Raw genomic sequence first — 25,215 nt, 5'->3', positions numbered from 1 at the left:
TTTCCAGCTCCGTTCTCCTGTGCAGGGCAACCAAAGGAGACCCAGCCGATCAGCTGTGGGCATGGTTTGGTGGGCGTGGCTTGGTGGGCGTGGTGTTATGTGGGTGTGGCTTGGTGGGAGCGGCAGGGGGAAGGATACTGCAAAATCCCCCTTCCCTCCCCACCCCACTAACCTACTTTCCAGCTCCGTTCTCCTGTGCAGGGCAACCAAAGGAGACCCAGCCGATCAGCTGTGGGCATGGTTTGTTGGGCGTGGCTTGGTGGGCGTGGTGTTCTGTGGGTGTGGCTTGGTGGGAGCGGCAGGGGGAAGGACACTGCAAAATCCCCATTCCCTCCCCACCCCAACTAACCTGCTTTCCAGCTCCGTTCTCCTGTGCAGGGCAACCAAAGGAGACCCAGCCGATCAGCTGTGGGCATGGCGTTCTGTGGACATGGTGTGACCCGTGGGGATGGGGCAGTGGTTGTAAGTGTGAGGACCGGTCACAAGTTTTCAATACTGGGCAAATGATGCTTTTTTTGCATTTTGCCAGGACCTGACCGAACATGGGACAATGCAGGCTAGTCCTTGACTTACTTAATGGAGCCCCAAATTCCTGTTGCCCAGGGAAGCAGTTGTTAAATGGATTTTGTCCCATTTTACGACCTTTCTGGCCCACCCTTGTTAAGTGAATCGATGCGGTTGTTCGGTGAGCAAGACGGTCGTTAAGTGAATCTGTTGATTTTACTGGTCCGAAGGTCGCAAAACGTGATGTCGGGAGACACTGCCACCGTCATCAATGCGAGACAGTTGCCAAGCCGCCGAAGTTTTTGATCACATGACCACACGGACATAAGTGTGTGTTGCGGTTCGCCGGCAGCAGGTGCAGACGGCTGAGGCCTCGGAGAGTGAGGACTCCGATGAGGGGCCTGCGTGGGATGCATTGATGGGGCCAGGACCATCAGGGAATGGAGTGCTGCCTTCGGAGATTGTGGAGGCTGGCAGCAGTGATGAAGAGGTCACCGAGGAGCCTGTGCCCAGGGCATGTGCACCCAGGGCTGCTTGAAGGAAAGAGCAGCTGCAGCAGCACGGGCGACTCGGGAGTAAGGCTGCAAGGTAATGGCCCCTCCCTTAAGGGATAAAAGCCAGCTGAGAAACCGGAGTTCTTTGCAGGAAGCAGTTTTTGCACTCGAGCCTTGTGGACGTTCGGACTCTCTTGGTTGGTGTTCGGATATTTGTTATATTTGAAATATTTCTTGGCAACTTTATCTAGTGTTCTTGGCAGCCTCGCCCAACCTTGGCAAAGCTCGTTCTTATCAGAGACAAGGAACGGAATTTGTAAAGAATCATTAAAAAGGTTTCGCTGTTACTTCCGTTTCGTGTTTGTTTCCTTGGAACAAATTTTGGGTCAGAACAGTGTGAAAACCAGTCAGGTCACTTTTCAGGTCTCCACTTACAACACTGAGCGTCCGTTCGAAGTTACATTGAAAAAAAGAGACTGATGCCTGCTTTTCACACTTAACGACCGTTGCAGCCGGTCTCGTGATCCAAATTCAAGACGCTTGGCAACTGACTCATAGTTATGACTGTTGCAGTGTCCCACGTGATCCCCTTTTTTGCGACCTTCTGACCAGCAGAGTCCGTGGGGAAGCCGCACTCACTTAACGACCGTGTTACCAATTTAACAACTTCAGTGATTCACTTAACAACGGTGCCAAGAAAGGCCGCAAAATGGATGGTAACTCACTGAATACCAGCCTTGCTTTAACAGTAGGAGAATTTCGGGCTCCATTGTGGTTTTTAAGTCGAGGAATTACCCGTATTGGCTTTTATTGCGTACCAGTTTTTGACCGCCATAAAGACTGTTCTCTCAAAAACAGCAGCAGCAACAACAACAACAACAACAACAACAACAACAACAATAATAGAACACATTGGGAGCAGTTGAGAAATAAATTGCACATTTCAAAGCCATCCGCCCCAATCCCCTTCGTCTGTTCCAGCAACTGAACCACCCAAATCTCCTTATCCCTTTTCCCGAAAGTTACATGAAAAAAAGCATCTTAACAATTCTAGGTATTAAAAAAAAAAGGATACGCAATGCCATCAACGCATTTCCCCCTCTGTTTGATCAGTACCACATCAGATCATCATCATCATCGTCATTTTAACCATGGTCTGTCCACTGCACGACGAAGGCCTCTTTCTGAGCCTTCTTTTGTCGATTGATTGATTTATCAAATTTCTGTACACACACACACACACACACCATCTCACCTAAAATCTCTGGGATAACCCTGGACAATGGACAATGGACAAATGTTATTTTTCCGGGAACAGGAATAGAGTCCAACTGTATTGGTTGCTTCCCTCCTCCTCCTCCTCCTCCCTCCACTTCCTCCCCTTCCATTTCCTTTTTCTTATTCTCCTCCTCCTTTTCTTTCTCCTCTTCTTCCTTCTCCCCCTCCCTCTTCCTCCCTCTCATTTTGTTCCTTTTCCTTTTCTTCTTTTCTTATTCTCCTCCTCTTCTCCTTTTCTTTCTCTTCTTCCTTCTCCTCCCACCCTCTTCCTCTTCCTTTTCCTCCCCTTCCCTTTCTTCCTTTTCCTTTTCTTCTTTTCTTTCTTATTCGCCTCCTCTTCCTTCTCCTTTTCTTTCTCCTCTTCTTCTTTCTCCTCCCTTCCTCTTCCTTTTCCTCCCCTCCTTTTCTTCCTTCTCCTTTTCTTTCTCCTCTTCTTCTTCCCTTCCTCTTCCTTTCCTCCCTCCTTTTCTTCCTTCTCCTTTTCTTTCTCCCTTATTCCTTTCTCCTCCCTTCCTCTTCCTTTTCCTCCCCTCCTTTTCTTCCTTCTCCTTTTCTTTCTCTTTCTTCTTTCTCCTCCCTTCCTCTTCCTTTTCCTCCCCCTTCCTTTTCCTTTTCTTTCTCCCCTTATTCCTTCTCCTCCCTTCCTCTTCCTTTTCCTCCCCCTCCTTTTCTTCCTTCTCCTTTTCTTTCTCCCCTTCTTCCTTCTCCTCCCTTCCTCTTCCTTTTCCTCCCCTCCTTTTCTTCCTTCTCCTTTTCTTTCTCCCTTATTCCTTCTCCTCCCTTCCTCTTCCTTTTCCTCCCCCTCCTTTTCTTCCTTCTCCTTTTCTTTCTCCCCTTATTCCTTCTCCTCCCTTCCTCTTCCTTTTCCTCCCCCTCCTTTTCTTCCTTCTCCTTTTCTTTCTCCTCTTCTTCTTTCTCCTCCCTTCCTCTTCCTTTTCCTCCCCTCCTTTTCTTCCTTTTCCTTTTCTTTCTCCCCTTATTCCTTCTCCTCCCTTCCTCTTCCTTTTCCTCCCCTCCTTTTCTTCCTTTTCCTTTTCTTTCTCCTCTTCTTCCTCCTCCTCTCTCCCTCCTCCTCTTCCTTTTCCTCCCTCTCATTTTGTTCCTTTTCCTTTTCTTCTTTTCTTTCTTATTCTCCTTCTCTTCCTTCTCCTTTTCTTTCTCCTCTTCTTCCTTCTCTTCCCTCCCTCCTCCCCTTCCTTTTCCTCCCTCTCATTTTGTTCCTTTTCCTTTTCTTCTTTTCTTTCTTATTCTCTTCCTTCTCCTTTTCTTTCTCCTCTTCTTCCTCCTCCTCTCTCCCTCCTCCTCTTCCTTTTCCTCCCTCTCATTTTGTTCCTTTTCCTTTTCTTCTTTTCTTTCTTATTCTCTTCCTCCTCCTTTTCTTTCTCCTCTTCTTTCTCCTCCTCTCTCCCTCCTCCTCCTCCTTTTCCTCCCTCTCATTATGTTCCTTTTCTTCTTTTCTTTCTTATTCTCCTTCTCTTCCTTCTCCTTTTCTTTCTCCTCTTCTTCCTCCTCCTCTTCCTTTCCTTTTCCTCCCCCTTCTTTTCTTCCTTTTGTGGGTGTTTCATCACGGGAGGTTTTTAAGAGGAGACGGGACAGCCATTTGTCTGAAATGAAATTGGGTTTCCTGCTTGAGCAGGGGGCTTGGACGAGAAAGCCTCCAAGCTCCCTTCAAATTCTGTTATTCTACCATCCTATTATTCTAATTCAACTGTGGCAACTGTAGCGATTCACTTAACAACAGTGCCAAGCCAAATCGTAAATTGGGGCACGCTTCGTTGGTCGTAAGCCAAGAACCGCCTGCATCTGCGTCTCGACGGATGGACGGATAAGAAAAACTGGTAGAAAGGATTCTTAAAAGAAGCTCTAATCCAGCTTTCTCGTTTCTCCTTCCAACAGAGAGTGTTTCCCTGCCCCTGGAGCCGAGCGCTAATTGAAAACGAAAGTGTGTAGACTTGCAATCTCACGCACAATTGAAAAGTTCCCCTCCTCCTTGCCCAAAAAACCCGTCAGCGGGATCTCTTTCAAAAGCTAGGGAGTTACAACTCAGGGAGCCTGCAGTATCTTGAGGTCCAACAACCGGTGCCAAGAGCAAAACCGTGGTCAGATAGATATTGAAGTTGTAGGAACAGGGTGCCCCTGTCCCCGTCTTCGGTTCAGATCATTTGAAATCGGTAGCGGAGCCCAGCTTTCGCCCAAAAAACTCTTAAAGCAAAACAAAAAAAAACCCCACCTTTCTTTTCTGCTTAAGCAAATACGTTGGGGTAGAGAAGAGTTTTACAGTTATACTTACCCTGCTGTTGAGTATCAAAACCTTTGATAATGTACCGTAAAACATTTAGAGGTATTCCGTGTATCTCAGACTGTCTCCTGATTCAATCAATCCGAATAGAGCTGGAAGGGACTTTGGAGGTCTTCTAGTCCAACCCCCTGCTCAAGCAGGAGACCCTAGACCCATGGTGGCGAACCTATGGCATGCATACCACAGGTGGCACGCAGAGCCATTTGTGCCGGCACGCGAGCTGCAGCCAAACTCATGCCTCACAGATGATTTTCGGTGGGTTTGATGGCTTTTTCAGCCTCCCGGAGTCTTGAGGAAGGCTTCTTCTTCAGGCTTTGCAGGCCGAAAACTAGGCCCATTTCGTCACTTCCTGTGTTTCCGGAAATACCAGAAGTGCCTAGTTTTCGGCCTGCAAAGCCTGCAGAAGCCTGCAGAAGCCTTCCTCAAGCCTCTGGGAGGCTGAAAAAGGCCTCAAAGCAGCCAAAAATCAGCTGTGAGGCGCAGTGCAGGTAAGGGAGCAGCAGGGGTGGGGATTGCGTTCACATGCGTAGGGGGCATGGGGGGCGCACGTTGCCTTCTGGGTGCTGGCACGCGAGCGCGAGCGCGCAAATGTGTGCACAATTTTTGGCAAAGGAGCCAAAAAAAGTTATGTCATTCCAGACAAGTGGCTGTCCAGTCTCTTCTTAAAAGCCTCCAGTGATGGAGCTCTCACAACTTCTGAAGGCAAAGCTGTTCCATCCATCCATCCATCCATCCATCCACCCATCATGTATCTTATTTATCTATGACAGAATCATTGTATCAAAGGGTTGGAAGGACCTTAGGAGTCTTCTTGTATTCCCCTGTCAATCTGATAAGTGGCTCTCTCTTAAAAAGCTCTACAAGGGTCTTCAAACTTGGCAAGTTTAAGACTTGTGGACTTCCAACTCCCAGAATTCCTGGAGCTAACATGGACTGGAGGAGGAATTCTGGGAGTTGAAGTCCACCAGTCTTAAAGCTGTCAAATTTGAAGACCTCTGTATCTATCACCGATCACCTATCTATTTATCATCTCTCTCTCTCTCTCTTCTCTCTCTCTCTCTCTCTGTACCTACATACCTATATACCTATCTATCTATCACTGTATCTATTATGTATGTATGTATTATCATCTATCTATCATCTATCACAAGGGTCTTCAAACTTGGTAAGTTTAAGACTTGTGGACTTCCAGCTCCCAGAATTCCTGAGCTAACATGGCTGGAGGAGGAATTCTGGGAGTTGAAGTCCACAAGTCTTCAAGCTGTCAAGGTTGAAGACCCCTGCTCTACAATGTCTGGTGGCAAGTACTGTAGTTCCACTATTTAATTGTCCTCATGTAAGGTAAGTTTTTCCTTAATTCCAGGTTGTTTCTCTCCTTGAGTAGTTTCCATCCATTGCTTCTTGTCTGGCCTTCTAGAGCTTTGGAGAATAGCTTGACCCCCTCTTCTTTGGGGCAGCCCCTCAAATATTGGAAGACTGCTATCATGCCACCCCTAGTTCTTCTTTTCATTAAACTAGACGTACCCAGGTCCTGCAACCGTCCTTCTTACGTTTTAGCCTCTAGCCCTTTGCGGCTCTCCTCTGCACTTTTTCCAAAGTCTCAACATCTTTTTTGGGGGTAATGCGGTGACCAAAATTGCAAATGCTGTACAGCTCACCAGCAACAACATATTAACTCCTCCTGCGAAATGAAAATAGTTGCCATCAACTAAAACGTTAAGGGTTACTAATGAGCCGAGTCTTGCACTAGAAGAAGCCATTTCCTCATCTGTCTTTCTAGACTGCAAGATAACAGAGATGATGTGGAGGCTCGACTAGCTAAGAAAAAAACAGCAGGAGATCCTTTAATGAACTTGCAGAAGGAACTGTCCATCCAGAGATTTAAGTAACAGTAAACTAAATCATCATTAAATAGTCCGATCATACGTCCCTTTCCCAGGGGGATATCATCTAACTTTGATCTTTTGTTTGCTGGTTTGTTTCTGGGGTCTTTGGTGCTCTTTTAAGCTTGGTTGTTTTCTTGCAGACATTTCATTACCCAACTAGGTAACACCATCAGTGCTGGGAGGGAGTGGGCTTTGCAGAGAGGAGGGAGGAGGAGGAGGAGGACGACAGCGTTTTTGGGGTCCTTGGTGATCTCTAAGCTTGGTTGTTTTCTTGCAGACATTTCATTACCCAACTAGGTAACATGATCAGTGCTAGAAGGGAGTTGGGTTTGTAGGGAGAAGGAGGAGGGAGGGAGGGAGGAAGGGAAGGAGGAGGAGGAGGAGGAGGAGAATGATGTCTTTGGGGTCCTTTGTACTCTCTAAACTTGGTTGTTGTTTTTTTGCAGACATTTTATTACCGACCTAGGTAACACCATCAGTGCTTAGAAGGGAAGGGGTTTTGCCACACTACAGGCGCTTGTCCTATCAATATTGGTGGGAGTGTTGTTGTTGGTCCCTTGTTTAGGTTGTAGTTGTTTACTCTTAGCTTTTTTGACCAACACAACAGGGCAAGTCATTTGTATATAAACAGAATAAATCTTTCTCCCTTTGATCACTGATGTTGGGCAATGAAATGTCTACAAGTAAACAACCAAGATAAGAGAGGACCAAGGATCCCACAGTCCACCTCCTCCTCCTCCTCCTCCAGCACTGATTATACCGTGTTTCTCATATAATAAGGCCGGGTCTTATTTTTTTTTGAGCCCCGAAAAAATGGCTAGGCCGTCTTTTGGGGTGACTTAATTCCCCCCTTTGCATCTTTGGGCAGGCGGCAACGGCTTGGATGTTGACCTCGGCGTTGGTGGGGCACTTCGTATCGGGGTCAATGCAGACAGCACCATATCCGGGTGTGCAACAAAAGTACTACCTAACGGCAAGCCTCCCCACCATTCCCCCCCATTTCGCATGTTTTAATATAGGCCTTAATTGGGGGGGAGGGGCTTAATTTCATTTCATGCCTATAAAACATGCTGGGACTTCCTATTGGGGGAGGCCGTATTGTTGGAGAAACAGGGTATTACCTAGCTGGGTAATAAATAAATGAAAAAAATAAATAAACCAAGCTCAGAGAGCACCCATATTTCAACGCTAAGCTACAACAAACAATTGTCTTCTATTGGTATTGAAGTATTTATCACATTTGAAAAGTTTCTACAATTGAAAATGAAATAAAAAATAATTACACCTTCAAAGTTGGATCTTTTCCCTCTTGGCTAAAGGGAATATTATTTACAGTATTGTCCGGTGTTGACCTTAATACAGGTTGTCCTCGACTTACGACTACAGTAGCTGATCGTCGGAGTGAAGCGTTTCGCTCACAGCTGATCCTCAGCGCTACCAGTTTGGCTGAACCGGGCCAAACCGGTAGAATACCTCCACCGGTCCGGTCAGACTCCACATTATAATGGGGATCTCCAAGCTCCGAACCTGTCCTTACACAATGCATCCTTCTGCTTTATTCGTTTGCCTTGGGGGGGGGGGGAGAATAATAATAAAATGGGAATTTAATCCCAGCAGTGGGGTCTTCCTTTCCACCCCCACCTCCTTCTCACGCTGTTCCCTGAACTTCAAGGTCTCTTTCTTAAATCTTAATAGTGGAACTCGAACTTTTAGATTGCTGCGCTGGCGATTTTTTGGCAGGGTATGAACAAATTAAAGACGAGCCTCCTCCTTCCTTTCTTCCTTTCTCCCTCCCTCTCTTTTCTGTAATAAAAAAGAAAATGGGACCTCGCTGGGCAGCTGCTGTTTCGGGGAGGTGAGATCATCAGTGAAGAAGTTGAAATCTCAGCTTGCTTCCAAACCCTTTGCCTAGGTGTGTTTTTTAAACCATTCCTCCTTCCTTCCTTCCTTCCTTCCTTTCTTCCTTCCTTCCTTCCTTTCTTTCTTTTTCTTCCTTTCCTTCTTTCCTTTCTTTTTCTTTCTTTTCTTTTTTCTTTTCTTTCTTTCTTTCCTTTCTTTTTTTTCTTCCTTTCCTTCTTTCCTTTCTTTCTTTTCCTTTCTTTCTTTCTTTCTTTCTTTCTTTCTTTCTTTCTTTCTTTCTTTCTTTCCTTCTTTCCTTCTTTCCTTTCTTTTTCTTTCTTTCTCTTTTCTTTCTTTCCTTTCCTTTCTTTTTCTTTCTTTCCTTCTTTCCTTTCTTTTTCTTTTTTTCTTTCCTTCCTTCCTTCCTTCCTTCTTTCCTTCCTTCCTTCCCTTTCTATTTCCTTTCTTTCCTTCCTTTTCTTCCTTCCTTTCTCTTTCTTTCTTTCTTTCTTTCTTTCTTTCTTTCTTTCTTTCTTTCTTTCTTTCTTTCTTTTTCTCTCTTTTCTTTCTCTTTTTCTTTCTTTCTTTCTTTCCTTTCTTTTTCTTTCTTCCTTTCCTTTCCTTCTTTCCTTTCTTTTTCTTTCTTTCTTTCCTTCCTTCCTTCTTTCCTTCCTTCCCTTTCTCTTTTTTCTTTCTTTCTTTCTTTCTTTCTTTCTTTCTTTCTTTCTTTCTTTCTTTCTTTCTTTCTTTCTTTCTTCATTATTTTTTTATTATACATTTTTCCTTTATTATGCGTCACATTTCCATTTCCGCAACGACAGGATATACTGTCTATATCGAGTCTTTTTTAAGTGTACATAGTATTATACACCCTGATGATGACTATCATTCTCATAATTATACAATGTCATCTCTTTTGAATATACATAATATTGTACGTCGTAGGTATAACCGTTATTCTCCTAGTTACACCATATAGTCTTTGCCTCTAGTCACTCGATACACTTTGATCTGTAGCAGTGATGGCTAGCCTTTTTGTCGTCGCGTGCTGGAAGTGTGTGTGCCCACACATGCGTGCCTGCACCCATAATGCAATGCGCACACAACCCCCATGTCCACCTGTGCATGCACGCGTGACCCCCACACACCCCACACCCCTCTGCGCATGCACGCACATCTCCCGCACACACGTGACCTAAAATGGACACCTAACATCAAAAACGTCATCAAAAAAGCCCAACAAAGAATGTTCTTTCTGCGCCAACTCAGGAAGCTCAAACTGCCCAAGGAGCTGCTGATACAGACAGGGGGATTGGACTAGATGACCTACAAGGTCCCTTCCAACTCTGTTAATCTGTAAATTCTACAGAGGAATGATTGAGTCTGTCATCTGCACCTCTATAACTCTCTGGTTTGGTTCTGCCATCCAACAGAGGATAATTAGGACTGCGTGTCTTTAATCATCTTAGGTGCTCTTCTCTGCATTTTCCCCAAAATTCTCGACATCTTTTTTGTAACCTGGTGACCAAAAACTGGATGCAGCATTCCAGGTGTGGCCTTACTGAGTCTTTATAAAGCGGTACTGATCCTTCACGTGAGTTTGATTCTGTGCCTCTATTTACACAACCAAGGTAGATAGAGAAGCAGCATTTTGCAAGATCTACCTGTAATTTCTTTGCCTTCTGTGTCTATGAAGATTCTCCGTCGTTCAGCTCACCGTCGTCTCAAAAGCGGTTTTGTATTTTTAGTTTAGTTTACTTTATTGTCATTGCACCTCGTACAACGAAACCAAACACCATCTTCAGGGCACATCATGACCATGAAAATCAACACAAACACACATCCTTCACACTCCACACATTGAATTGAAAACCCCTGATATTCGATTAATATTGCACTAAACAGTAGAATTCAACAGAGCTACTGCCCTGGGATAGAAGCTGTTTTTCAGCCTATTTGTCCTGGTTTTTATTATTATCCTGTACCGTCTGCCAGGTGGTAATAGTTCAAAACAAGGGTTCCCAGGATGAGATGGATCTTTGAGAATGTTTTGAACTTTCTTAAGGCAGCGGGAGCTCTAAAACTCTTCCAAAGAGGGGAGAGGGCAACCAGTGATCCTCTGGGCAATGACGTTAACCCTCTGGAGTGCTTTCCTATCTGCCTCTGTGCAATTGGCAAACCATACAGAGGTGCAGTAAGTTAAGATACTCTCCATGGTGCAGCGGTAGAAGGTCTCCAGCAGTTTTCCATCCAGTTGTTTCCTGAGAAGCCTCAGGTGGTATCATCTCTGCTGGGCCCTTTTGACCAGGGCTGCAATGTGACCCCCCCAGGTCAGGTCCTCTTTTATGGTAAACACCCAGAAACTTGAAATCGGCCACTTGCTTCCCTCGGTCTCCATGGATAAGCAAGGGCTGGATGTCTGATCTGTTCCTTCTATATAGTCCACTATAAGCCCCTTGGTCTTATTGGTGTTGAGGACCAAGTTATTGTCTCCACGCCATTTTGAAAAGGCAACCAGACCAGGGGTGGGATTCAGCCAGTACGGACCGGTTCGGGCAAACCAGTAGTTCTGGCGATGAGTTGGCCCTGTCCACCTACCCCTGCGCTTGTCTATTTCCTTTGTTTGAAGCCCAGCTGATAGGTGTGGGCCACACAGCAGGACAGATTGTCATGCCTCTCCGCTGTTTTACTCACTGGGCCTGCAGTGATGAGGTAAGTTCTAGAGCTGTTTTCAAATAGCCCATGAACGTGCTTTGTTGGAGAATCTGATGTATGACACATCCAGGCAGGAGGGAGGGGAAACAGGGTCACAGGTGACTTTGAATTAATTACATGTGTCAGAGTGGGCTTGCTGTCAGGGTTCCAGGGATAAAAAGAATCCAAAAGGTTTATTAGGAGCAACACGTTGGCATTATCCCAGTTGAAGCACATGTAATTCACGGTCACCTGTTTCCCGCCTCCCCACCGGGTGTGTCATAAATCAGATTCTCCAACAAAACACGTTCATGGGCTGAGTGTCATCAATCACATTCTCTAATGAAAGATTTTCTGTGGGTAGAAGATCCGGTAGCCTAGGCTACAATCTTTGTAAGATAAGTGTGGAATGTACTTCTGGTTCGCCCCTCCCTCCCCCCTTGCTTACGGCAACTTGGAAACAGGCATGCTTTACGAGTTGACACGTACCGGGCTCACATAACCGGTTGAATCCCACCACTAAACCGGACTGAAATTTTTTGAGGAAGAAAAAAAAACATTTCGCTTCCTGTCCTAGTCGCCTCGTCAATGGTTATTGGATGGAGTGGGAGATGGAAGGACCATTATTGACAGTTATTAATTGGTGGATAAAATGATAAGTTTTACGTAGCCAGCTTTTTTCTTTCTTTCTTTTTTTTTTAAAAAAGAGAGTTTAGATCGTATTCCCCAATCTCTCTGAGCCTCATTGTCCGATCTGCCAGCTCGGGAAAGGGCGAATCTTTAGCGGGATTTGAATCTTAGCCCCCGTTGCTTTTCACGTGCGGTCTAGAGATGGAACTAAATAAAGGGTTTTTTCTTTTCTTTTTTCTTTTCACGAGTTCAAGTGTGAAAGGAAGAGGGCGGAGGCTCTGGGCAGCCCCCCCCCCTGTGCTTTTCAAAACCTCTGATGGGAATCCTGAGCGTAAATGGGGTAAAAGGAGAGTTTAGCTTGGCAGCTTCCGTGTTTGATTATCTCCCGGAATGAGATCGCGCGCTTCGGTTTGTCAACATACGGCTGAGGACACGGAGTTCAGGCCCGTTCAAGAGGCCGCAGCTCGGATTGAGGCTGCCGCGAATGCCATGATGTCACGGCCTTCTCTTTTTCCTTCCGTCAATATTTATCCTCTGGGGTCAAGAGATGAGAAGTGGGATTTCAAAAAGGAGAGGTTTTTTTTTCTTCTCTTTTCTCTCTCTCTCTCCCTCCCCCTCAGCCTTTTGCAACCGTTTGGCTCCCGCTGCTTTTTTTGCAAGATTAAAAACTTTTGTTCTCGAGGATTGATGGCCTGGTTTTTGACTCGACGGGCCCGCAGCCGTCTGCCTAAGAGCAGCGTTGCTTAACTTCGGTCTCTTTAAGTCGGATTATTAGGCTGTCTTAGACTTAGAATAACTTTATTGTCCATTTGAATGTACAGTAATCGGCCTGCGTTGAAATGAAATGTTCATTGCATACAGCTCTCAAAGGGTCACCGCCTCCAACATACACTACATAAACACGACAGAATAAATACCGTTTCCCTGAAAATATGGCCTATCCTGAAAGTAAGTCCTAGCTTGATTTTTACACGTGCACCCAATATAAGCCCTACGCCCCCCCCCAAAATAAGCCCTAATTAAGATCCCATCCACTCCAGAGTGGACGAGTAAAAATTAAGCTAGGGTGGGGATGAGTGGGGTAGAGCTGCCCTACTACTTACTGTCAGGCTCCGAATGTGGCAGTACTTACCTCAGAGCCCGCCACCAACGATAGGGCTCACGTGACTTCAGTAATTTCGGGGAATTTCGGGATGCCCTCCTTGTCGGGAGACCCACTGAGCCGGCGATGAACAGCCGGGCAGGGTTGGAGGCTCCCAGACGGTGTGGACCTCGTGATGCCAATAGACCCGCCGGCCGGGGATGAACAAGATCCGACTGTGGAGTCCTGAGACTTACCTTTGGACAGGTGTAGCCAGGTTTTGCACCCCCCGATACCTGCCTTGCCAGTCCATTTCTTCTGTAGCCAGCAAGGCTGGCAAGGCTTTCCTGAAGGCCTCTGTAGCCGGTAACAAAGCTCTGGATCGATCCAAAGCTTCATTATCCACTGCAGAAGGCCTTCAGGAAGGCCTTGCCGGCTGTAGAAGAAGTAGTTTCTGAAGGCCTCTGACAGTGTAAAGGGGTGACGCGTGCAAGTGAGGTTAGTCGGTGGATGACATCCCCTGAAAATATGACTATCAGAGCATTAATATTTCCTATATTATATTATTATTAACATGCTCTGATGCTAAGGAGTTCTACTCCGCCTCCCCACCTGAAAGGAAATATGTTCCAAATGCAAAACCCAAGCAAAGGAGAGGAGTTTCGGTTTCAGTTTCACAGCCGCAAGCAGCTTTAGTACAGAACAGTTGAGCTAAGCCACGCCGAGGCTCCTTGCTGTCTCCTTCTTGTTCACACAGCAAATACTGCTTCAGTTTCCAAACAGCCCTCAACTCTCTCTCACACACGCTGACAGTACACTAGCCAGAGGAATACTAATGGATGCTGGTAGGCAGAGGCACAAATCCCCTCCCCCTTATTTTTCTCCCCCCAAAAGCTAAGCCCGACCACATAGTTTCGTAGCGATGCTAGTCGAGCTAGTTGTGTGATATCACGCCGTGTTCTTCACCCCGGTCAACTTTCAGGTGTGTGGACTTCAACTCCCAGCATGCCGCAGCAGCCAGGAATAACGAATGTTCTCTCTTTGTCCCTTTCAGGGAACTTCGAAGTCGGGGTGCACATCGCGGACGTGAGTTATTTCGTCCCGGAAGGCACCGTCCTAGATGACGTGGCGAGCGAGAGAGCCACAAGCGTTTACCTGGTGCAAAAGGTGAGAAGGGCCTTCAGAGGCCTCAAAGCCAGAGAAGGCTCAGCCTTTTTTTGAATGCAGGTCGTCCTCAGCGTACGGCCGTAATTGAGCCCAGAATGTATGTTGCTAAGTGAGGAATTGGTTAAATCAGTGTTGTGTCCCATGTTACCCTCTTTCCAGCCACCGTTGTTAAGTGAATCACTGCAGGTATTGAGTTAGTCACCCGTTTGTGAAGTGAACCTGGCTTTCTCACTGATTTTTGCTCCTCGGAAGGTCGCAAAAGGGGACTCTGTGACCGTCATAATTACGACCGTCGGTTGCGTCTGAATTTTTGATCGTGTGACCACGGGGATGGCTGCAGTGGTCGTAAGTGTGAAAAACGCTCACAAGTCACTTTTTTTCAGTCCCCGTTGTAACTTCAAACGGTCACTAAACGAACTGTTGTAAGCCGAAGACTGCCTGGACTGGTGGAGAAGGACTCGTTCCCCAGTGATCTTCTTTTCATGCATTTCCTTTATTCAGCTTGCCTTCGGAAGTTGTAGGAGCTTCATCCCTGGAGGCTTTCAAGAAGAGAAGAGATCTGTCAGAAACGGTGTAGGGATTCCCGCTTGGGCGGTGGGTTGGACTAGATGACCTACAAGGTCCCTTCCAACTCTGTTAATCTATATTCAGTGCAATGACTTGCCTTCAGAAGTTGTGGGGTCTTCATCCCTGGAAGCCTTCAAGAAGAGACTGGATTGCTTTCGGTCAGAAATGGGGCAGGGTCTCCTGCTTGGGTGGGAGGTTGGGCTAGATGACCTACAAGGTCCCTTCCAACTTTGTGAATCTGTACATTTATTCCTAAATTTAAGTTGCTTGGGATGAGTAGCCCGTAACTCTTCTTACTTTCCACTGTATTTTCTCTCTTCTGAAGGCCAAACTTAAAATCTGATGCCATTTGCTTAAGGCTGTTACACACCACACACCACACACACACACACACACACGAATCCCACCCCCAATAATATTCCAGAATAATCCTTCCTGGCTCTTCACAAGCCTTGGCAATTTCTCCTCTTTCCCAATCTGACCATTCCCTCCCATTTCCCTTCCTTTGCCAGGGCCTGCAAGTTCCAATATTATTGGCTGTCTTTTCCTGTTGATTGACAGATCTTCCTTTTTGGGGGGAGCGATGGTGCCAATATTCCATAACTCCATTCTCCCATTGATTGCTTATTTTGGGGGGTGGGGTGGAATGGAGAGGGGGGTGCAACTCCTTTTTCCACCCTTAACCATGTAGCGACCGAGTGCTGGGCTTGTGGAAGCCGCTCGGGGAAGATCATTAAGCAAAATGACATTTTAGCGACGTTTTTAGCTCGTTTAAACAGCGTTCAATTAGCATCGCTTGGAAACCTCGGCATTTAAAGGTGATTCTAAAATGGCCGCCGGGGTTAATAAACATCTTCAACTGGTGAGCTATCCTGCATTCCTGCATTGATTTCTCATGGATATGAACTCAGAATATAGCACAGGCAAATGTATTCAGGTAGTCCTGTGGGGCTGCCACAAAGAGGAGGAGGGGGGGTCAAGCTATTTTCCAAAGCACCCGAAGGCCAGATAAGGAACAGTGGATGGAAACTGAACAAGGAGAGATTCAACTTGGAATTCAACAAGGAGGAATTTTTTCCTGACAGTGAGAACAATCAACCCCATGGAACAGAAGTTGCCTTCAGAAGGTGTGGGAGTTTCATCCCTGGAAGCTTTCAAGAAGAGACTGGACTGCCATCTGTCAGAAATGGTGTAGAGTCTCCTGCTTGGGCGGGGGGGTTGGACTAGATGACCTCCAAGATCCCTTCCAATGCTATTAATCTGTTTTATTCTAAGTTATTTTCTAAAGCACCAGAAACAATGGATGGAAACTGATCAAGGAGAGATTCAACCTGGAACTAACTAAGGAGAAACTTTCTGACAGGGAGAACAATCAACCCCATGGAACAGAAGTTGCCCTCGGAAATTGTGGGAGTGCCATCACTTGACACTTTCAAGAAGAGATTGGACTGCCATTTGTCAGAAATGGTGTAGGGTCTCCTGCTTGGGCGGGGGGTTGGACTAGATGACCTACAAGGTCCCTTCCAACTCTGATTATATAATTATGGAGCCCAGCATTTCTGTTGCTCAGCGAGACAATGCAGTGAGTTTTGTCCCGTTTGTGCAACCTTTCTTGCCACCGCCGTTAAGCAAATCGCTGCAGTCGTTAAGTGAGCAACACCGTCGTTCAGTGAATCTGGCTTCCCCATGGATTTTGCTCGTCAGGAGGCCGCCAGAGGGGATCGCATGACACCCCACCCCCCCACAGGACACAGTGGCCATCATAAACAGGAGTCGGTGCGTCTCATTCTGTGACCATGGGGGAGGCTGCAACAGTCGTAAGTGTGAACAACTGTCCTAAGTAATTTTTTTTCCTCAGGGCCGAACGGTCACTAAATGACCTGTTGTAAGTCGAGGGCTACAACCTGTGTAGGAAATGTATGGCATCCTCTTGTAAAATTAAAGCATGGATTACGATTAATTCTGCACCCGGTAATTTGGCAGCAAAGGTTTATCATTTTTCTTCTTGACCTGATGCATTCTGGATATTTTGCACTTCAAATCCTATAATCCCTATAATCCCTTAAAAGCAAAATCCTAACCTACGGTTCTTTGGAAAAAGTGTAAACGAGCAGCCTTCTCATTCCACGGTGCAAAAGTGAAGGATTAGTAAGCAAAAGTACCCCAAAACATTGTCAAAGCGTGAATTCCTCTAAGTAGATAATTTATTCTTTCACCGATGTGTCTCTGGGGAAAGAAAGAAGGGACTGCAGCCATGTAGCATTAAAGCCCTGGCTTAACAGAAGAACAAGAGTCGGAAGGGACCTTGGAGGTCTTCTAGTCCAGCCCCCTGCTCAAGCAGGACACTGTATACTATTCCAGACAAATGGCTGTCCAGTCTCTCCTTAAAAACTTCCAGTGTTCTATTCTCTATTCTATCCTCTAATTCTATTCCCTAATTCTATTCTATCCTCTAATTCTATCCTCTAATTCTATCCTCTAATTCTATCCTCTAATTCTATCCTCTAATTCAGTGGTCGCCAACCAGTGGGTCAGAGACCACTGGTGGTCCATGAGAAAATTTTGCTGGTCCGCAGAAAAGTGTCTCCCCCCAAAGCAATTAATCCAGGCTGCGTGGGAACACAAGGCTGCACCGCCCACATGGCCCAGGAAAACATAAGGCTTGCGTCGTGGCTTGCATTGTGAACAACACAAGGTAGTGAGGGGAGGGGGGGAAGGGTGGAGGGGGGGACTTGTCCCACTCGCCCCACACGCCTGGCCTGGCCATCGGGCTGCTTCTTTCCGCTTCTTTCTTCTCCTGCTTTTGGATGCACGCAAGGAAAGCAGCAAAGGTCTTTCTTTCTCTTCCCCAAACTCCGCCAGAAATGAGTCTTTGGGACCCTGCAAGGCCTCCTGCTCCAAGAGGCTGCACCCGCTCAACAAGTCCTTTTGGGCGGAGTTTGGGGAGAGAAAGAAAGACTTCTGCTGCTTCTGCTGCTTTCCTTGCATGAAGCCAAAAGTCTCTCCCTCTCTCTCTCTTTCTCTCTCTCTCTCTCATTCTATTCTATTCTATTCTATTCTATTCTATTCTATTCTATTCTATTCTATTCTATTCTATTCTATTCTATTCTATTCTATTCTATTCTATTTTCTAATTTTATTCTATTCTCTAATTCTATTCTATTCTATTCTCCTATTCTCTAATTCAATTCTCTAATTCGATTCTCTAATTCGATTCTCTGATTCGATTCTCTGATTCGATTTTATTCTATTTTCTAATTCTATTCTATTCTATTCTATTCTATTCTATTCTATTCTATTCTATTTTATTCTATTTTCTAATTTTATTCTATTCTCTAATTCTATTCTGTTCTCTAATTCTATTCTATTCTCTAATTCTATTCTGTTCTCTAATTCTATTCTATTCTATTCTCCTATTCTCTAATTCAATTCTCTAATTCGATTCTCTAATTCGATTCTCTGATTCGATTCTCTGATTTGATTTTATTCTATTTTCTAATTCTATTCTATTCTATTCTATTCTATTCTATTCTATTCTATTCTATTCTATTCTATTCTATTCTATTCTCTAATTCTTCTCCTTCACTGGTTCATTGTTCCCACTGCCTGGAAATTTCTCCTTAGTTCTAAGTTGCTTCTCTCCTTGATTAGTTTCCACCCATTGCTTCTTGTCCTGCCCTCAGGGGCTTTGGAGAATAGATTGACCCCCTCTTCTTTGGGGCAGCACCTGAGATATTGGAAGACTGCTATCATGTCAGCCTCTAGTCCTTCTTTTCATTAAACCAGACATACGCAATTCCAGCAATTGTTCTTCCTATGTTTTAGCCTCCAGTTCCCCCCTAATCATCTTTATTGCTCTTCTCTGCACTCTTTCCAGAGTCTCAACATCTTTTATATATATATTGTGGCGACCAAAATTGAATGCAGTTATATGCGACTTATAGGAAATCTGGCATATATAGGGCTCAGTGCTCTGAGGTGGGGGCAGTAGAGAAAGTTGAATAGCTTTGCATAAATTAATTCTCTCGAATTGCCTGCCTGGGCAGTGGTGTAAAAGGCGAAAGGCTTGCTTGGAAAGAGTGCAAATCTGTCTCAAAAGAAACCCGAGTGTATCAGATTCTACAAAGCAGGCAAACCTAAACAGTTTTTCTCCCTTTCTGGCACATCCCAGCCTGTTGTTTTAGGTGTGAAATCCTTTGGAGTGGGGAAGTTCAGCCATAAATCTCCCGTCATATTTTGCGGGTTTGTCTTTTTAAACTCTGAGATCAAAGATGGCCCTGGAAAGCTGGTCTTTCGGGTTGAGTCCAAGGGCCTTCAGGAGCTCCAGTCTGACCCCAGCAGGTTGTCAGGGTGTCGATGTTTTGATAAGGATGGGCGGAATAACAAAGAGGGGATCGAAGTCTGAATTCGTGGAAGTGCTGAGACCAAAAGAAATAGCCAAAAAGGAAAAAAAGGAAAAAGAAAGGGAACTTCGAAGAGCCGAAGGATTTGGCTGGTGAAACAGATTTGCCTGCTTCTTTCAGGCTCTTGCAATGGGAAACCCTCTTAAGACCCCCATCCAAAGAAAGTACAGATACAGATGAACGGAGTTGGAAGGGACCTTGTAGGTCATCTAGTCCAACCCCTGGCCCAAGCAGCAGAGTACCTAATACCATTTCTGACAGGTGGCAGTCCAGTCTTTTCTTGAAAAGTTTCCAGGGATGAAGCTTGCACAACTTAATCCTTGGTTGTATAAACAGAGGCATAGAATTCAAAATCACGTGAAGTGTTAAGTACTGTTTTATAAAGCCTTTAGTAAGGCCATACCTGGAATACTTGCATCCAATTTTGGTCATCACATTACAAAAAAAGATGTCGAGGCTTTGGAAAAAGTGCAAAGAGGAGCAACTAAGATGATTAAAGGCCTGGAGACTAAAATATAGGAAGGACGGTTGCAGGATTTGGGTCTGGTCAGTCTAGAGCAGGGGTCTCCAACCTTGGCAACTTTAAGCCTGGAGGACTTCAACTCCCAGAATTCCCCAGCCAGCTGGCTGGGGAATTCTGGGAGTTGAAGTCCTCCAGGCTTAAAGTTGCCAGGTTGAGACCCCTGCTCTAGAGTAAAGAAGGACTAGGGCAGTGATGGCGAACCTTTTCAGCACTGAGCTCCCAAATTGGAATACATGTGCAATGTGCGGTTTGCTGGAGTGCCGTGCACATGCCTGGTTTTTTTGGGCATTTTTTGGGGGGTTTCAAATCAGCTTTGGCCCATTTTCAGGGCGTTTTTCAGGGCGTTTTGGGCTGTTTTGTAGTCATTTTTGAGGGTGTTTTGGGGTTTTTTTTGGCCCAGAAATGGCCTGGAAAACAGCCTGAAAAAGGCCCAAAAATGCCTCTAAAGCGGCCTGAAATGGGCCCAAAATGGCCTGAAAAAGCCCCCCAAACGGCCTGAAAAAAGGCCTGAAAAAGCCCCAAAAACGGCCCGAAAAATGGCCTGAAAAACAACCTCAAAAAGGCCCAGAAGGCCTGAAAACGGCCTGAAAAAGGCCCTAAAGGCCTCTAAAGCAGCCTGAAAAGGGCCCAAAAATGGCCTGAAAAAGGCCTGAAAACGGCCTGAAAAAGGCCCTAAAAGGCCTCTAAAGCAGCCTGAAAAGGCCCCAAAAATGGCCTGAAAAGGCCCCCAAAATCACCTGAAAAAGGCCCCCAAAGGCCTGTAAAATGGCCTGAAAAGGACCCAAAAATGCCCTGGAAAAGGCCCAAAAACTTCCTGAAAAACAACCTGAAAAAGGCCCAAAAAGCGGCCTGAAAAAGGCCCCCAAATGGCCTGAAAAACGGCCCGAAAAAAAGCCCCAAACGGCCTGGTTTTGGGGCCATTTTCCGGCACTCTGGTGCCCGCAAAGACCAGCTGGCAGGCATGCCAGAAACCAGAAGAACAACTGGTGATGGTGTGAGGGCCCACAGAGAAGGCCTTGTGTGCCACCTCTGGCATGCGTGCCATACGTTTGCCGTCACGGGAGTCTTCCAATATTTGAGGGGCTGCCACAAAGAAAAGGGACTCAAGCTATTTTCCCAAGCACCTGAAGGCAGGACAAGGAACAAGGGATAGAAACTTATCAAGGAGAGAAGCAACCTAGAACTAAGGAAAAACTTCCTAACAGTGAGGACAATTAACCAGTGGAACTGCTTGCCACTAGAAGTTGTGGTTGCTCCATTGCTGGAAGTTTTTTTAAAAAAGAGATTGGAAGCCATTTGTGTGAAATGGTAATAGGGTCTCCTGCTTGAGCAGGGGGTTGGACTAGAAGACCTCCAAGGTCCCTTCCAGCTCTATTTCTGATTCTAAGAACATTCTGAAATCCCTAAGAGCCGTCAGACTTTCCTTGGGCGTCTGAATGAGCCCAAACTAAGCAGGACTGGGCAGGCTGCCAGTTGAGGGGTGTCGGTTTTTTTTTTTTTTTTTTGGTGTTTTTCCATGAAACCACTTAAGGTGAGGTCTTCTCCTGCCTGGCATCCAGGGTTGGGCTGCTGACCGGTTCACCCCAGTAGCTAATTATCATTTTTAATAGCCGGTTCAGCGAACCGATAAAACCCCACCGTTGGCAGGGGTGTCAAACTGGATTTCTTTGAGGGCCAGACCAGCATTGTAGTTCTCCTCTGCGGGCCAGCCAGGGAGGGAGGGAAAGTGCGGGGAGACGGGATGGGCACATCCTGCAATACCCTGCCGGCCAAAATGGGGCACGGGGGCGGGCACACATGGTCCCCCCCACTGCCCCTGTAGTAAGATCACACCTAGAGTCCTGCGTCCAGTTTTGGTCACCACACTATAAAAAAATGTTGAGACTCTAGAAGGAGTGCAGAGAAGAGCAACCAGGAGGATGAGGGGACTGGAGGCTAAAACATATGAAGAACGGTTGCAGGAACTGGACCTGGCTAGTCTAAGGAAGAGAAGGCCCAGGGGAGACAGGAGAGCATCTTCCAATATTTGAGGGGCTGCCACAGAGAGGAGGAAGGGGGTCAAGCTATTTTCTAAAGCACCTGAAGGCCAGAGAAGGAAATAATGGATGGAAACTGATCCAGGAGTGATTCAACCTGGAAATAAGGAGAAATTTTCTGACAGGGAGAACAATCAACCCATGGAACAGAAGTTGCCCTCGGAAGTTGTGGGAGCTTCATCCCTGGAGGGTTTCAAGAAGAGACTGGACTGCCATTTGTCAGAAATGGTGTAGGGTCTCCCGCTTGGGCGGGGTGGACTAGATGACCTTCAAGGTCCCGTCCAACTCTGATGATGTGTCATCTGCTTAAGCATGGCTGGATGGCCTCCTGCAGCATTTTTGCTGGCCAAAACAAGGCACGGGGGCGGCACGTCAGAGGCCATGGAGTCCCAAAATGGGCCACAGCCCCCCCTCCCCGTGTGCCTTCCCCCCTCCCGGCACCCCAATTTTTCACAGCAAAGGCACCATGGACCAGTCTTTTGATATTTCCTTGACTTTGACCCCCCCCCCCGCTTGAATCCAGTGAGTGTCCATCTTAGTGGCGTGAAGATGTGCGGACTTTAACTCCCAGAATCCCCCAGCATGCCGGCCAAGCCAGCGTGCTGCTGCCGCCTCTGTGTGACCTCCCTGGGATTATCCAGTACTGAACTCCGAGGACTTTTTAACTCTTCCCCCCCCTCCCTCTCAGCCAGGGCATGGCCCCCTCCTCCCAAGGGGGAGAGAGAGAGAGAGCCTCTCATTGTCGGGCCAAAAGCATGCCCAACCTCACGTAGGAAACCTGTAAATTCATGACCGGGCTCCCATTGTTGGGCGTTATTGGAACAACACAGCTGGCGGCTTCTGTATCGAGAGGAACCAGCTTATCGCAATTCGGCATTCCAGTTCAACCAGCCCTGCTGATTCATATGGAAAGCGACTCCGTTTCCCATCCAATCTCCACGCCAGGCTCCCCTCCCTCTTTCTCTCTCTCTCTCTCTCCCCCTCCTCCTCCCAACCTCTGCCAGGCAATTAGAGTGGATTTATGGAGCTGGGGTGAATCGGGTGCCAAGCCGCAAACGTGATTAAATATTTTTTAAGAGCTTTCCCATGAAGGCTTCTTGGGGTGAAGATGAACCCGGGGGCCCTTTCCAAAACTTAACGCAAGGGGACGATGGATTCTTCTTCTTATTCTTCTTCATTTTCTTTCTCTCTCTCTCTTCAAATTTGCTTGAGGCTTTTTGCAAGCCAACTTTGCTTTAAGGTGGCATTAAACAGAGGGCGACAGCTAACACGGGAGCGTGCAAGGCAATAAGGGTGCTATTAATTGTTCGTTTCCCTGTTTAACGAAACCTCCCCTTCTGTATCTTTTTTTTTTTTTTTTAAATGAGGCAATTTGCCATTCAGAAATAACAGTTCAGAAGCTTGAAGTATTCTCCAAAGCACCTGAGCTACAGGGACAAGAAGCAATGGGTGGGAAACTAATCAAGGAGAGAAGCAACTCAGAACTAAGGAGAAACTTCTTAATAGTGAGAACAATTAACCAGTGGAACAACTTGCCTCCAGAAGTTGTAAATGCTCCAACACTGGAGGTTTTTAAGAAGAGATTGGACAGCCATTTGTCTGAAGTGGTGTAGGGTTTCCTGCCTAGGCAGGGGGTTGGACTAGAAGACCTCCAAGGTCCCTTCCCACTCCACTATTCTATTCTACTCTATTCTATTCTGTTCTGTTCTATTCTATTCTATTCTATTCTATTCTATTCTCTATTCTCTAATTCTGTTCTATTTTATTCTCTAATTCTATTCTATTCTCTAATTCTATTCTATTTTCTTATTCTATTCTCTATTCTATTCTCTAATTCAGGGGTGGGCAAACTACGGCCCGCGGGCCACATCCGGCCTGTTGGTTTGTCCAATCCGGCCCGCCCCTGAAAAAAAATCGCTGGGCGTGGCGTATTGTCCTGCGCCGCGTGGCCCCCAAAGCTGCAAAACAGTGCGGAGCGCTCTCAGGGTAGGAAAGAAAAGAACTTTGCAAAGGCCTCGGCTGGGAGTTGAAATCACCTTCGAGTGCGACCTCTCTGAAGGTGAGTCCCCGCCGATCCCCCTTTTTTCCGGGGCTTCCAGGCTTAAACTTTGCAAAGGCAAAGTTTGCAGGCGGGCGTCTTCCGGCCGAGGCGGGCGGGCTGCTTGGAGCGGGCTGCTTGGAGCCACCTAAAGCTAGGCCGCTGCTGATGGAGCCTGCCCTGCCTTGGTGCCCCGTTTCCCGGCTCGGCGGTCCTGCTCGGCGGCACTTTAAAAGCCTGCTCCAGCACCCGAGCAACTTGCGGCTTCCTTTTTCCTCGTGGGCGCTCACGCCTGGCCCCGAGCTGCGCAGTGGAGGGAAACCGGAGCACCGCCAGGTTGCCTCCTCCAAGCAGCCCGCCCGCCGGGTGGAACCCTTCCCACTCCTCGGCGGAAAACGCTCCGCCTGCAAACTTTGCCTGTGCAAGTTTAAGCCTGGAAGCCCGAAACCGAGCAACTTCCCAGCAACTTTCAGCTTCCTTTTAACTCGTGGGCGCTGCGCCTGCTGCCCGAGCCGCACGGCGGAGGGAAGCCTGGCGGGCAGGCGGGCGGGCTGCTTGGAGGAGGTGACCCAGCGGTGCTCCGGCAGCAGCAACAGGCAGTTCCGCCGGGCTCCACTCAGGTGTCCGGCTGGGGCTGTCAGGAGTTGCTACCGCCGGCGCAGCTCTGCGCGCTCCAGTCCCGCGTTGCCTTGGGAAGGAAAAGGCAAAACCAGGAGCCGCTGAGCCTGAGCCTCCGGTGCTGCTGCTGCTGTTGCAAAGCACCGCCCGCGGCTCTTCCTTTTGCCGTTCCTTCCCGAGGCAACGCGGGACTGGAGCCATGCGGAGCCGCGCTGGCGGTAGCAACTCCTGACTCAGGGGCCTCCGAGGGAGGGGAAGGAGGAGAAGAGAGGGGGAAGGGGGATTCCCAAAAAATCTTGTGCTGACCCGGCCCGTCTGTCAAATTTTAAAAGTCAATGCGGCCCCGAGCCAAAAGTTTGCCCACCCCTGCTCTAATTCTATTTTATTCTCTAATTCTATTCTATTCTCTAATTCTATTCTATTTTCTTATTCTATTCTCTATTCTATTCTCTAATTCTATTCTACTCTATTATCTAATTTTATTATATTCTATTTTCTTATTCTATTCTTTATTCTATTCTCTAATTCTATTCTATTCTATTCTATTATCTAATTTTATTATATTCCTCTAATTCTATTATACTCTACTCTACTCTACTCTACTCTACTCTACTCTACTCTACTCTACTCTATTCTCTATTCTATTCTCTAATTCTATTCTATTCTATTATCTGATTTTATTCTCTAATTCTATTCTACTCTATTCTATTTTCTAATTCTATTCTATTCTATTCTTTTGTATTCTATTCTATTCTGTTCTATTCTATTCACTCTGTATTCTCATAATAAGTCTTCTAGTCCAACTCCCTGCTCAAACAGGAAACCTTATTCAGGTAGTCCTTGACTTACAGAAGTGGTATATAAGTCTTAAGTGCTGTTGTTTTGCTACAGTAGTTCATTTAGCGACCGTTGGAAGTTATAACGTCCCTGAAAAAAAGTGACTTATGACAATGTTTCACATTTACGACCCTTACAGCATCCCCCCATAGTCACGTGATCGAAGTTCAGACACTTGGTAATTGACTCTTACTTACGACGGTCGCAGCGTCCCTGGGGTCACGTGATCCCCTTTTGCGACCTTCTGACAAAGCAAAGTCAATGGGGAAGCCAGATTCACTTAACAACCGGGCTACTAACTTTACATCTGCAATGATCCAC

General features: G+C 46.5%; 1 protein-coding gene across 3 annotated transcripts in view; it reads left to right on the top strand.

Moving 5' to 3' along the window:
- Window positions 1–25,215, top strand: part of DIS3L2 (DIS3 like 3'-5' exoribonuclease 2) — a 241,485-nt gene that overhangs the window by 118,290 nt on the left and 97,980 nt on the right. For all 3 annotated transcript variants that reach the window (XM_087965561.1, XM_087965559.1, XM_087965560.1), the window contains one exon: window positions 13,760–13,872. In XM_087965561.1, coding sequence (XP_087821687.1) covers window positions 13,760–13,872 — 113 coding nt within the window. The remainder of the gene's footprint in view (window positions 1–13,759; window positions 13,873–25,215) is intronic.

This window comes from Notechis scutatus, chromosome 4, assembly GCF_049901735.1.
Source record: "Notechis scutatus isolate UNSWTSFEM ecotype Mainland chromosome 4, rNotScu1.2, whole genome shotgun sequence".
Taxonomy (NCBI): Eukaryota; Metazoa; Chordata; class Lepidosauria; order Squamata; family Elapidae; genus Notechis; species Notechis scutatus.
This window is presented reverse-complemented; position numbering and strand designations above follow the sequence as displayed.